The sequence below is a fragment of the Melospiza melodia genome, chromosome 6 (assembly GCF_035770615.1).
Source record: "Melospiza melodia melodia isolate bMelMel2 chromosome 6, bMelMel2.pri, whole genome shotgun sequence".
Taxonomy (NCBI): Eukaryota; Metazoa; Chordata; class Aves; order Passeriformes; family Passerellidae; genus Melospiza; species Melospiza melodia.
The window spans coordinates 11,973,915-11,987,285 of record NC_086199.1 but is presented as its reverse complement, the minus strand read 5'-3'; the positions used below and the strand labels follow the sequence as shown (position 1 = coordinate 11,987,285).

General features: G+C 36.8%; 1 protein-coding gene across 4 annotated transcripts in view; it reads right to left on the bottom strand.

Moving 5' to 3' along the window:
- Positions 1-10,807, bottom strand: part of BEGAIN (brain enriched guanylate kinase associated) — a 160,162-nt gene extending 149,355 nt beyond the window's left edge. For 3 of the 4 annotated variants that reach the window (XM_063159946.1, XM_063159947.1, XM_063159949.1), the window contains exons 1-2: positions 10,692-10,807; positions 7,493-7,622 (exon numbers count right to left, since the gene is read on the bottom strand). In XM_063159946.1, coding sequence (XP_063016016.1) covers positions 7,493-7,543 — 51 coding nt within the window. In that variant the 5' untranslated portion in view covers positions 7,544-7,622; positions 10,692-10,807. Of the gene's footprint in view, positions 1-130; positions 875-7,492; positions 7,623-10,691 lie in introns of those variants that run through there. The other variant, XM_063159950.1, reaches the window with a different exon arrangement.
- Between the last annotated feature and the right edge of the window lie 2,564 nt (positions 10,808-13,371).

Here is a 13,371-nt window from a genome sequence, read left to right as displayed (position 1 = left end):
CCACCCTGGAGAAAAATTTGTTTACATGGTAAGAACCCACCCAGGAAGATAGAAACGCTTTTCTAATAGTCATGCTAAAGTGTAAATCCTTGTCATACATCACCCCAAAAAAATATTTGAGAGAGCTCACCATGCTTGTACTTCTAGGAAGAGATGCAGATTTTGTGGCTGGCATTCCTTTGCTTTGAGAAATCATAATTTCTACTGGCAAGCCAGGTCTTGTTCTGTATGAGACACCATTATCAAATGACCTGAGAGAGGGACTTGTATCCAGGGACAACGATTTCTCTAATTTGTGTGGTCGTGCTCCAGCCACGAGATCGTCACTTCTCAGAGTCTCTAAGTCTACTTCTTCATTGGTCTTCCCATCTAGAATGTTTTCTTTCCAGTTTTCAGGAGACTTTCTCTTAATATGAAAATCATCTAGGCTTCTCACACTGGATGGCAAAGCATTTTTCAGTTTAGCAGCTCGGTATGCCCTCAGGCTCATGGGATCAAGCACTCTGAAAGTAACTTCATTAATAAATTGAGAGAATTTGAGTTTAGCTTCTATTTTTTCTTCCACAACAGACAATGAACTTGATGATCCTTGACTCACCAAGCTCAAGTCAGATGTAGAGGAACTGCTTTTCTTGTGGGTCTTCTTCTGCCTCTGCAGCTTTTGGCTTGTGTTTCCCACTTCTGCTGGATACAGGGAAGAGTGTTCCAGTCCGTGAGTTTTTTCACCCCCTTTCTGACAGTGCTTTGATCGATGGGGTCGATAGCCTTCATCCTTATTTTTGCTTTTAACAAAGCTTTTAGCTTCTGACCTTGTGCTGCCCTGTAACTCAAAGCTGTCCTCGCTGGAGCTGCAGCGTTTTGAGTAACTGTTCATTGTCAAATCTCCAGAGAGGCTCCTCTCTGCATCGGTTCCTGCTCCTGGTGCACATGCAGCGGTGCATGCACTGCATGCTCTTTCTTCATTCACCCTGCCACCCCCCTCTTGCTTGGCTGGTCTTCCAGGCACAGCACCCTCTGGCTTAACTGGGGAAATGGAGCCTTTCGACAGCAGCTCCATTTACTTTCGTGTCTGTGTTTCAAATACGGGCACTGAAAGGGGGATTCCCATAAATCCCCCTCTAACTTGTAAGACAAAAGGCATGTCTTTGGAAAGCATAACAACGCACCCACCACATTTGTCCCATATAAACCCCAAATCATGAATATGTTTCATCATTAATTCAATAGCAAATTCTCATCATTTTAATTAACCATACTAATGAACAGAATCTATAGGACATGCAAATTTTCCAGGGTATTGAGTGTTCAGTGGATGAGCATGGGCTTTCATTGACCCAAAGCAACATATGATATATCCCTGTTTGTTGAACTGGAAATCAAACTACCATGATGTAGATCAATTCTCACTAAGTAAAGTCTGGGTTGGTTCTGTTTCAGGGCTTTTTAAAATCCAATAGTAGAGAAGGTCATGCTATATTGTTCTAATGCTACTAGTGTTTGCTGTTCTATTAAAAAAGTTAGTGACAAATCTGCTAGATCTGCTAGAAAAGCAAACCAAACATGATTCACACTTTCTACCTGCTTGTTTTTTGCCATAACTTTAATTCTAAAATAATTTTTAAAGGTTAGGATCCAAAGCAAGGTACAATATTTCAACATTGTCAATGAGCTTGGAGTAGTAAAGATAAATTCTTTCAGTACCTTGTACATGAAGTTCTCATTTTTCACTGTCTTTATAGACAGGCAAGTCTGAACTGTGAAGTGAAGAATTTCTATGTTTGGTTTGTATATTCAGGAACCTAAGGAATAGTTTAAGTGAGATTAAAGACTATAGTCTGACTTTGTAATCAGTGTGGATATTTGTAGTGTCCCAATGGTGTGTTGCCACAGGAAATGACCAGAGGAATGGCTGAATGATAAATTTGAAAGAGTGCTTTTTGGGTTTTTTGCATCTCCTTACTTTAGCATAAGGGTGAAAGGAAGTGATTTACCCCTTTCTGTGTGGTTGGATTCAGACTCTGCTTACATCACTGTCAAATGCAGCACGTGGAGAAAGAGAAGAGACTCACAAGCAGAAAACTGAGTGACCTCCCTTAAACACAAGAGCACATTTAAAAATATCATGCACAGCTGACAGGTCAACAGCAGCTTGAGCTGAAATGTAGTTACATGTGCTCTTGAAGCAGACATTTAGGTCCCTCATTACAAGGCACTTTACTTACTGCGTAGAATTTATTGTCTCCACTTTGGTAATTCCAACACTCATTTAAATCATAGTTCATAAAAGCTGCTGAAGTGTTGCAAATCTCTCAAATTAACATAGTAAGTACATTAATTTTGCAAATAACAGGGGAACATGAAGATCCTTTTAACACATCAGAAATCAATTGCTTTTAGTGGAATTACTTTTTGAAATGCTTCCATATTTCTATGGGACTGTGCCATTCCATTGCATACTACAAACATTATCCTGATCACAGAGATAATGTGGATAAAAATGCATAAATCTTGCTCACACTGTCTTGTTTTAGATGAATTTATGCCTCTCTCACTTGAATGCGAATGCTAACACTTTAAAGGGCTGGCAACTGCTTTCAATTGTCAACAAAAAGATTTTCATGACCTTTTCAATGCAGTCAGGGAACAATACAACACTACTCTCCTTGCAAAGCCAGAATTCAGGGATTTTTCAGTATGTCCAATACAGACTTGTACAAACTTAATGTAGCTCTTGAAGCAAACAGGATTCTGAAATACATAGGATCTATGCTAATCCATCTTAGGTCTTTTGCCTTCCAGATCCATTAGAGCTTGGCAAAGTGTGAGTTCTGCAGTTTTAATGGACTTTATTAATAATGCCTGCTTCAGAAACAGAGAAAGCCTCACTGTTGTGCCAGAACCTGTAATGACTTGTACCTATTTGGTCAAGAGCTTTTTTGTTCATGAGAGATTGGGCTCCTTTGTATATGAATAAAGCTGTTAACTACAAGCATAAATTCAGCTATCCGTTGCTTATGTGCAAATTTTGAGGTATGAATTTAAAAGGTCTGTGTTACAGCCAATAAAAATGGATCATATAATTCTCTTTTAGTGTCAGAAAAGAGCTCCTTTGTTCAGAGAGATTTTATTTGCATAGCAGTAAAATATATGTATAGGTATAGACATAGATAAATGGTTACAGTAATTTAGGTAAGGTACATAACATTTGTGGGTGTCATACTGCTTATACTGCTGCTTCTCTTTTTTCAGGTGATTTCTGCTTAATAACTCTAGAAATATGACACAGACATACCTAGTTATTAGGAAAAAAAATTATCACAGCTGCAAAATGAAAAATAATTCTTCTTACTTAAATGATACAGATCTTTTCACATTAATCACTTTGAATCTTGGTCAGAACAAGACTGGTGCTATCAAAGTTTGTAGTAACAGTAACTATTCAGTGTTCTCTCTTGAGAACCAAAACATTCTCTAGAGACTAGCAGACCTGCAGAAATTATTTCCATTATGTGTACAAATAAAGAATCTGACTATTAAAACAAAATATGCTTAAAAATATGAATGTTTGATATCTTGAACTTTTTAATAATTGATGTTCATGATTTATTTTCCATATGTTAATTGACTTATTTTTTGAAGTGTTCAAGTTATTTTGCCTTATATATTTAAATTTGAAGACATTGTGGATATAGGGAATTTCCTGTTCCAATGCAAGCAGGTGGGACTGTGAATAGCAATACTTTGCTGCAGTAGTCTGGGCTGTACTCTGGAAACAAATAACTTCAGAGAGCTCAAATTCTTTTGTTATTTATTACTACAATATTCCTCAGCTAGGTGGATGCTTGCCAGATTACTAAATTCTTCAAAACCAGTCATATTAACATTAAAATAGTCTTAAGAGAAGAAGTTGTGCATTAATTTGCCCTACTCTAGAAATGGTGGGCACCATTGCTGGAATAAAACAGTCTGTGTAAATCAAGTGCACCATTGTTGGAATAAAACAGTCTGTGCAAATCAAGTGCACCATTGTTGGAATAAAACAATATGTCTGTGCAAATCAAGCGAAAACTGTCTGACCTGAGACTTCACTGTAAATAGGATTGTCCTTTATCAGCAGCTCTGCCATTGTCTAGTGTGTTGACCTTTGATCAGCACCTGCACTTTGGTCTAAACTGGACTTTAAATTAGGAAGGGACTGTATTCTTTAAATTAGGAAAGGACTGTATTTTTCTATGCATTTCTGTGATACCCAGTCTTGCATCATGTGGCCCTGATCAAGGAGACAACTCCAGATACCATCAAGACTGGCTCATAAGTGAAACATTTCTAGGGACACAAGTGGATACAGTTTGTAATTTCATGTGTTGCAATGGCTAAGATGTTCTTCTATTTTTGTCTTGATATAAAAACATAAACAGGATGACACTGATCCTTTCCTGGTAAACTGACTGTTGGATCTGGAACACTTATAAAGGAATGATAGTTAAGATCACAGCTTAAATGGGACTTTCATAATGACTTAGTATTGCATTCGACAAGATTGAAGCATCCAGGAATTTGTCTAGGAAACTTGTTCTGTAAGAAAACATCAGTATTTTTCTAAATTTAGGCTTCTTTATATTCTGAGTGTCACTTTACAAAGACATTATTAGAAACCTGCATATTTTGTATAAACGTGGAGCGTAACAGAGTTGCCCCCAAATATGACTTGATGTAATGGAATATTTCTACAGGCTATTGACTGAAGATTCTAAATTAATAGCTGAATTTTGTGGGAATTAAAAATGAAAAACATTAAGTCCGCCCTCCCTTTTAAATAATATCCCTGTTTTTTAATCTTCAGGAGATGTTAACTTTTGCTTATTGTATTAAAAGCAAGTACAAGCTATCTTGTATCTGCTGCAGGATGTTGTTATGACAACCAGAAGTTTTTTTGTGTAGAGCTCTGGAAGATCTGATCATTTTTGGGCCAAAGTAGACAATATTCAACAATTTTAGTACTAGGTTTTTCTCTATCTAAAAGTATGTTGATATATGAACAAGAATATCTTCAGCAGATTATCTACAATAAAAAAAAAGAAATATGTATAAAGGTTTTTTACATTTTGAGATTCATAAGAAACTTTTAAGTTATTATTAAAACAAAAAAGTAAATTTGATTTTTAAACAGTATTGAGGTTTATTTTAATTGCAAATATGTCTGGTTCCAGAGCCTTTTAGAGTCACTGGATAGACTCCAAGATTTTGGATTAATAATAACACTGTTGTCTGTGCTGCTCCTGCTGAAGTAAAGAATGAGTTTTCCATTATATTGGTGTGTATTTCCTGAGTTTGCATTCCTAGTTTTCATTCAACTTTTCAACTATTCAGAAATATTGCCTAAGCAGCAGGGCCAGAGTCACTAGAATTTGTAGGAATGGCATTCCGTTCAAAGTTCTCAGTTTGCCCTAAAGGTATGTACATCCCCCAGCAGATACTCCACTCTTAAAATAGCTATATCCCAACCCTCCCAATGCCCATTCTTGCTCAGAAGTTCTCTTCCCTCCTGCCTTAAATGAAAATTTTATCACATCTTATCCAGTCCTCTTCACACTTAATGCAGTTAATTTTGAAGTGTCTTATGAACCTTTCAATTTTGCGCTTCAGTTTACCCCTTTAAATAATACAGATGTTCCTCTCTAGGTGTTCTTCCAACAGATGGTTTCCTTTTCTCTTTTTTTTCTGTAATGGTTGTCAAATACAAATTTGCTTTTAATATTTAATATAAGGTTGCCTACACCAATTTCCTCATCAAGACAGCGTTTCCTTAAAGTCTTCTCAGCATTATTCTATATAGTTGTTCTCCAGAAATTCTACCACATTTTCAAGTTAATAATTATCTATTTCTAGGATGCTAGGCCTCACACAGAAAAAATTCAATTTCACTAAATATTACTTTCACTATTTCTGTTTCCTTTTAGAACAAAAAATTTCAAATGGAGTGGAGATGTAGTCAGGATTGTATGTATTGTTTTTTACATCACTAGATTCTGCTTGAAAGTGTTTCAGCCCTAAGGAGAATTTAAGCAGACATTTGCTCTGAGTCTGTAAGATTTAGCTGTCTTCAGGACCAGTAGAATGAAAATTCAGTTCTTTTATTTTAATGCATGACTTGTTATGGGAACAAGTTAGAACGGGTTTTTCCTTTCTTTATCAGTTGTTGGTAGATTTGTAACATGGTATGAAAAACAGAAAATTGGACCAGCACGGCCACCATTAAATCAGTCTGGATTCTTAAGAAATGGTAGATTTTGTTGGCATGAAAAGGAGGTGAAAAGCTACTGTGGCGTCTTAAAGAGCAGAGACTTCTGTTTCTGCGCAGGAATCTGCATGGTGGACAGTGTCTGCATTCAGCCTTGAATCTAAATCTAAAGATAGAATGGATCTAAATTGCTCTAAATTCTCATTAATCAACCTCTCCACCATGATGAGTAAAACATTTATCTGTTTTACAACTACAGGGTGACTAAACTAAAGGCAACAAATTGCTGTGTCATCTTTCTTGTCAACATCCATAAGTCTGATTCATTTAATTTATGGCTGTATACCAGAAAGAGCTGTGATAGACCTGTAAGAAATGCTGAGCATTAGAGAAGAGATGGTTTTTTGGTATAAATCCTGCACCACCCTGAAAACAGAGCCACTGCTCTCTGGCAAAAGCTGCAGCTGCAGTAAAATTAGAGACAGACACCCAACTAAAATGCAAGCTATATTTATAGATTTAAAAATAAATGAAAAATTAAAGAGAAAAATGCAAGCACAAAATGTTTTAGTATACCAATTTTGTTTTTACAGTTCTAGCACAACATTCCATTGGACACAGGCCCTTACTGCACTCAATATCATCCTGTCAGAGCACCTTCCATTACTGAGCAAGCAGCCAAATTAGAATCAGCTGTAAGATGTTGGCTGTTGTGTTGGCTGCTCCCTAGCAATATAAAATGGCACCATGGACACACATCTTTAAAGTTTTTCAAATATATACACAAGGCACTTATGGCAACAGCTAATGACATTTGGCTACCCTTAATTACCAAAGGCCTTTTTCTCTCCCATGAAGTGAAATTTTACTCTTGCTGAGGAAAGCCAGAAAAAGGAAGTTGCAGACTGTATTTTTTCCAAGTGTTTTAAGTGATCTTTTATTTATCCACAGTCCAGACAATGGACTGCTTGGAAGAGAGGAATACAAAATGAAATGAGGCTGATCTACAGTGTGAGGAATGCATTAGTGGTCTAGTTAGGCCAAGCTTAAGAGTGCAAACACTACAGCTTTTTCTTTATGATGGAACTTAGCACTAAAAAGCTAATGATATCACCTGCCTGAGAAATTTTTGTCCCCATCCAAGAGAGACAGATCTTCCTAGCTAGAAGGAGTTAATAGCACCTGTGAATAACAGTTAGAACACAGTTGTATATCAGATTTGTGTTTAAGCGACCAACCGCGGCTGCGTACCTTGACCGAGAATGAGTCCTCAAAATGCTCTCTATCCTCTGCCAACATCATCTTTTTCTTGCTCAGTTTCTGCTTTAGCCAGCTGCTCCATGAGCTCTTCTTCACACGCTGTACCGTTTTTGTGGCCGTGCTGTGGGATGGGCAGAGCTGTAGGTCATCTGCATTACACTAGCACCTGAGTCTGTGTCTCCAGCTCACTTTGCAGTTGCTTGGTGAAAGGATGTAAAATAATTGATCCTTCTGAGAATACACAGATGAGGAGGCTTAGTTTCTTCCACTGCTCCTTGAAAATGTGTATTATTTTAGGAAAGTGTCAAATCCTTTGAGCCTAGTCTTTAAAAATGTCCTTCTTTGAGGAAGTCTGGCAGTGTCATGGGGCTTTCCAAATTAGGTACACCATTTCCCTCATTTTCCTCTCTCTTTTCTCTCTTCTTTATTCCCAATAATAATAATCATTATAATAATTATTATGATCGTAATCATCATAGTTATTATTATCATCATTACCATCATTAAGAAGAGGGGAAAAAAGCATGGGAAAATTTAAGACAGTAGAGAGGAAGAATGAGAGGAATGGAATTATTTTCTCATGTAAAATCAGGCTTAGGATAAAAATACAATGCCTTTTCCTTCAGGTGGAATGAAAATATTTCCCACACATTAATTATGTTATATTTTAAAATTAAGATATTTTATATACCAGTTTATTTTACTTTAATCCATTCCTAATTTATGCTGGATGCCACAATCTGCAAGGCCTTGCTGTCTCTGAAGCCATATAATATTCCTTTCTGATCTGATACTACATAAATGGTGAACTAAGGCCACTCAAAGTCCTTCCCATTGATGCTTCAAGGAGTATTGAAGAGATCTTTCAGTACAGCAGTGTTTTTCTTGTCATCTTTCTTTTATATCTGCAGGAATATGCAATTCTGCTAATTAAATGTTAAACATAGTGGGGAGTTTAAGACTGGAAGGTAAGTCTTTGTTAAGTGCATAAACCACAAAGGAATAAGATGTTGCTATGATATTCTCTCTCCTTTTTTTTTTTTTTCCCATCCAATGAGCTTATTCAAATCAGTGAATTATCTGTTAGGCCAAGTTGTTCCAGAGCATAATACAAAAATTCACAGTTCTTTGTAGTGGGTCAAATCCTGACCCCCCCATAGGGGCTTTGACTTCATGAGAGCTATAGACCTGTACTAGGTTGGTTGGATTTCATTAGGATCATTTTTTTGCAGGATTAGGAAATCACAAAGTATAAGGAAGGAATAAGCTTTTTTACCTGGGAAATCCCCTCAATCATGAAGGCACCATTTCCCTTTGAAGGCTTCCCAAAGGCAGTTCTCTGTCTCTTCCTCACCCTCCCAGTCTGTCTCAGAAACAGCTATCAAGGATTGATTCCTCTGGTTGGGAAAGTGTAACAGCTGTGCAAATGGCCTAAGCTTGTTAGTGGCATTTCTGCTCACTGATGTCTCCTTTAGTCTTGTGGGGATTGTACCATAAATATCACTATTTACTGGTCTTGTAATTACTATGCTGTGCCTTCCTGAGATTTTGGGAAGGGATGTGAAATGTCAGAATAAACCTCTCCATTATTGGCTTCTAATTTATTGGGCTCTTCAGAGCTGGCCCTTGGGAAGCTTAATGCTGCTTGCAAAAGGAAGGATATATTACTGTTCACCATACCTGGAACACAGTAATTCTGTTATCTCTGTTTCAATTCTTTATCTATGCATATACATAATCTGCCAAAACCTCCTATGTCTGTTACACAGTAAATAAGGAAATGCTTGTTCCAGTTCCATGCTTCAATATGTTCTGAAAAAGTTTGCTTTAAAAAAATCTTGCCTTGCATATAAATGAGTTAGAATGGAAGTATGTTTTAAAATTTGTTGTTCTGAGTAATTTGAAAATAACTGAGAGAAATAAGTGGTAATTTAATAATAATAAGTGGTAATTTTAATCTCGACTGCTGTTACCATGGGTTGTTGAGGGATGGGTAACTTGAGCAGGAGGGAAGTATTTATGTAGTTTTCTGCAGAAGTTAACTAAACAGTGTGAATTTTTTTGCAGCACAATTTTCCCTACATAAAAAACTGTGGCAAATAATACTACTTGGAGGCATAGTATATGCTTGTGCTAAATGTTTCCAGAATACTGGTTCTGGTGCTGTAATGCCTCAGATGCAGCTATAATATATTTCTGCTGAGGGCTGCAAACCTGCATGTTTGCAATCAGAGTTGCATGTCCCAGGAATTGGTGATAAGCAGGTATGACTAAATAAGAACAAAAAAGGTCTGTTTGTATTCGGATATATGTGTGTTTGCATACCAAATCTAAAAGTAGCCCTTTGCATTGCCTGTTTCTAACCCCTTTCTATTAGAACACTTGCAATTTAAACACAAAGCAAAATATTGTTATTTATTTTCCTTCCACGGCCATAGTCCCACCTCATTCATTATATTAAAGAGACATGTCCATCAGAGCTGTTTAAATACTCTTGCAGAAAGCATGCTACAGTAAGTGCTGGTTGTTTTGGCAAATGTTATGCATTTCTGTTGTTTCTCATACAATTTTTTCATCTATACTCTGTTGGGTTTATCAATGTTTGACTAATGCTTTGTATAATTAGACAAAGTAATGCACTATATATATTTTCTTTCATCATTTAATACAAACCTGAGCCAGGTTTAATGTGTACATAATAACTTTATTAATATTAATGCCACTGCCTGAATATTTCCTTTCTTGAAGATATAAATTATTTTGATAATTTCATAGTTAATGGCCAGTAGCACATTCAGAATACATATTCCAGTTTTGATGAGATCAAATAGACATGTTCCATGATGTGCATTATGCAAACAAAAGATACATAACTCATTTTAAAAAACCCTATCATGACAGTCAATTATAAATCATTTCATTAGCTTTCCAGCACTGCAGCTTTAGGAAGCTCCATCTATATAATTTGCTGTCTTGTACCTTAATGTATTAACTATTTCCTTTTAAAGACAGTAATGTCTGCCAAATGAAACAACAGAGCATGTTAATTCATATTTAAAGCAGGCATCCAGTTGTCATATTGCAGCACCACTAATTCAAGGCTGAAGACTTCTTTACTACCTGTTATGAATTTTAAATTAAAAAAAAAAAAAGACAGAAAACCATGCAGAAAAGAGAAAGGAATACTTACTTGAGAAGGATTCTGCAAGCTCCGTTCTGCTAGTCCACAGACTGAAATGATGGAGCCAGATTTAGAAGTCTCTTATTAGGTGCATGCTGCTTCAACAGTTACAGCTTTTCTTTTTTTTTAACTGAAAGACAGAATCGTTTTCTTTTAATGAAGCCAGCACAGAATATGCTGCCCACGTTGCTATGAGAGACTAAACTTGCAGAGCAAAGTCTGGCAATTTCAAAATAACTTACCGGGGGTCATTCACTCTCAACCTGCCACTGCTTTTCTGTGTAGTCACAAACTTTGGCAACATCAAGCAAGATCATGGAATGTCACAAATGCAGGAAATTACCAGTTAGTCATGCACACTTGAGACTGAAAGCAATTGAGACAGCATTGTTTGTGAATGTAGGTATGAAACCAAGTTAAGCCAAAATCTTTCCATTTGGAACATCCACTGAATTCTCTTCAAAGGGAACACAGCTCTGATTGCAGTCAATCTGCAGTACCTGCTACTCTCCTGGTGGCTGGATGCTATATCTGGAGCTCCAGAAGAAAAGAGTGTAGAAACTGCCCCAAAGGGATCACATGAATGTGAAAAACTATGGTTTTTGTTTCACCTTTGATATTTTGGGAGAAAGACTATTAAACATAGCATTTTTTTTTGTGTGCGTACACAAACCAATGCAATTATAAAGATATATAATTATGGTTATAAAAGCATCCATATGTATCCATATATTTACTATATAAAACTACACACAGTTTTGGAGTTTCATTGGTGTCAAACCATTACAATTATAAAGAGAGATAATTATGGTTATAAAATTATCCACATGTATCTGTATATTTAATATATGGAACCACTCAGAGTTTTAAAGTTTTAGTGATATCATAATTTAAAGTATTTAAATGGTTTTTTTGGATCTTGTCTGTGGAAGGACCAACACAAAAGTGTATATCATGGTCCAATAATCTATTATATCTGCAGTATTGCACTGCATATATAAGTTTAGCCCTGCATTTTGAAACATATTTTGTCATTTGCCCAAGAATGCTTTAGGATAGAGAGAGATTTCTGCTGTATTTGTCAGTTGGAAATGCCTCTGAGTAGTCAGGTTTTGGCTGATTTGGTTTGCCAGAGGACTGGATCTTTCATCTCTGATATGGAGACAGAGGTGAACTGTGATGTTACCCATACTCTGCATCATTACCTTGCCAGCCCTGAGGTGGGGAGATGGCCAATGTTTAGCCATACCCCATGTCTTGACTTGCAAAAAAACCCAAAAGTCTCAGGGGATAGGGAAGGATAACTGGCTACAGGTATTGAAGTTATTGAAGTGCTGCCTTTTGAGTTCCTATCATGCATCCCAGCCAGAGTGGGCTTGCTCAGAAGCTCCTCCTTACAATTGCTACTTACTAGCTGTCAGGAGATTTGGGTTTATTGCTCCCACTAAGTTTTGGTCACTGTACAATGTGAAACAACTTCACAGCATCCCAGGGGCAAACTTAACAGTAGCATCTTCCTCTCACCACAAAAAACTACCAGGTCTTGTTTCTTGAAAGGCAATGATTAATGCTTCTGGTCTGACACTGAATTCAAAACTCAAAAGAAGGTTCTGGAATCCATCACTCATTGCTTCTAACAGCTGGTGCAAGGTGCAGATACAGAGCAGAGGTTTGTAGCTCATGACTTATTTCTTCAGTAGTAGAGTGGCTCCTGCAACCACAGCATCTTGTAACTGCATCCCTACTTCTGTACCCATTTGTTTTAACCAATGCTGACATGGAAAATGTTTGGCTTCTCTTTATTCTGTTTGGTTTTGTTGTGTTTAGGGACTGTTTGGTTTCATTTGTTGCTTTGGTTTTTGTTTTTAAATTGTTGGTTTTGCTTTTTTTCCAGAGCAGTGAGGCCATTGGAAAATTCTGGAACAGTTTTTCCATTATAAGATCATTTGACTAACAAAGTCTCCTCAAACTCCATTGTATCCTAGAAGCAGACTGGTGAGTTTGAACCAAATGAAAAAGTGCAGATTATATGTCAGGACCTTCACATATAAGGAAGGGAGAAAGACCATCACATTTGTTATGGGAAATGTAACTTTTTTCCCAATGAGCTGACATGAAAGAAAACATGATTTCATTTGCAGATTTTGCTTTAGCCATTACCTTACCTGCAACTGGGAGGTTAGAGAGACAAAATACTTGTCAGTTCTGTGTGCATATCTCTTTTGCCATGAGTCTTGTAGATTGAAAAATGTTTTTCCAAATTAGACCAATGGAATTCCAGTTCCAGTTACCAAAGGAAAGTAAGTCAAGGCAGAAGAACTTCTCAATAAACAAAATATCTGTCATGAGCTGCAAATAACTTTTTTTTTTTCCCTACCTCCTTTTCCATTTCTTTATCTTCAAGGCTTGCTTTTCCTTTTGCACATGCTGGTGTGCTGTACCAAACAAACCCCTTGAGTAGAGCTTTCTCCTGAATCCAAAATCTTCCTGTGAAGTCCTGTACAGGACACACGAAGTTTCTCAGGATGAAGGGCTGGCACAACCACTGAGCTTGGAGAAAGATACAGGATTTATTATCACTAGAGTGGCTGAGGAAACAGTAAAATGATTGATTCTAAGTGTATCTTGCAGAACACTGCTATTTAACCACTCATTCTTTCTCTTTTTGAAGTTTTTTTTTTAATCCACC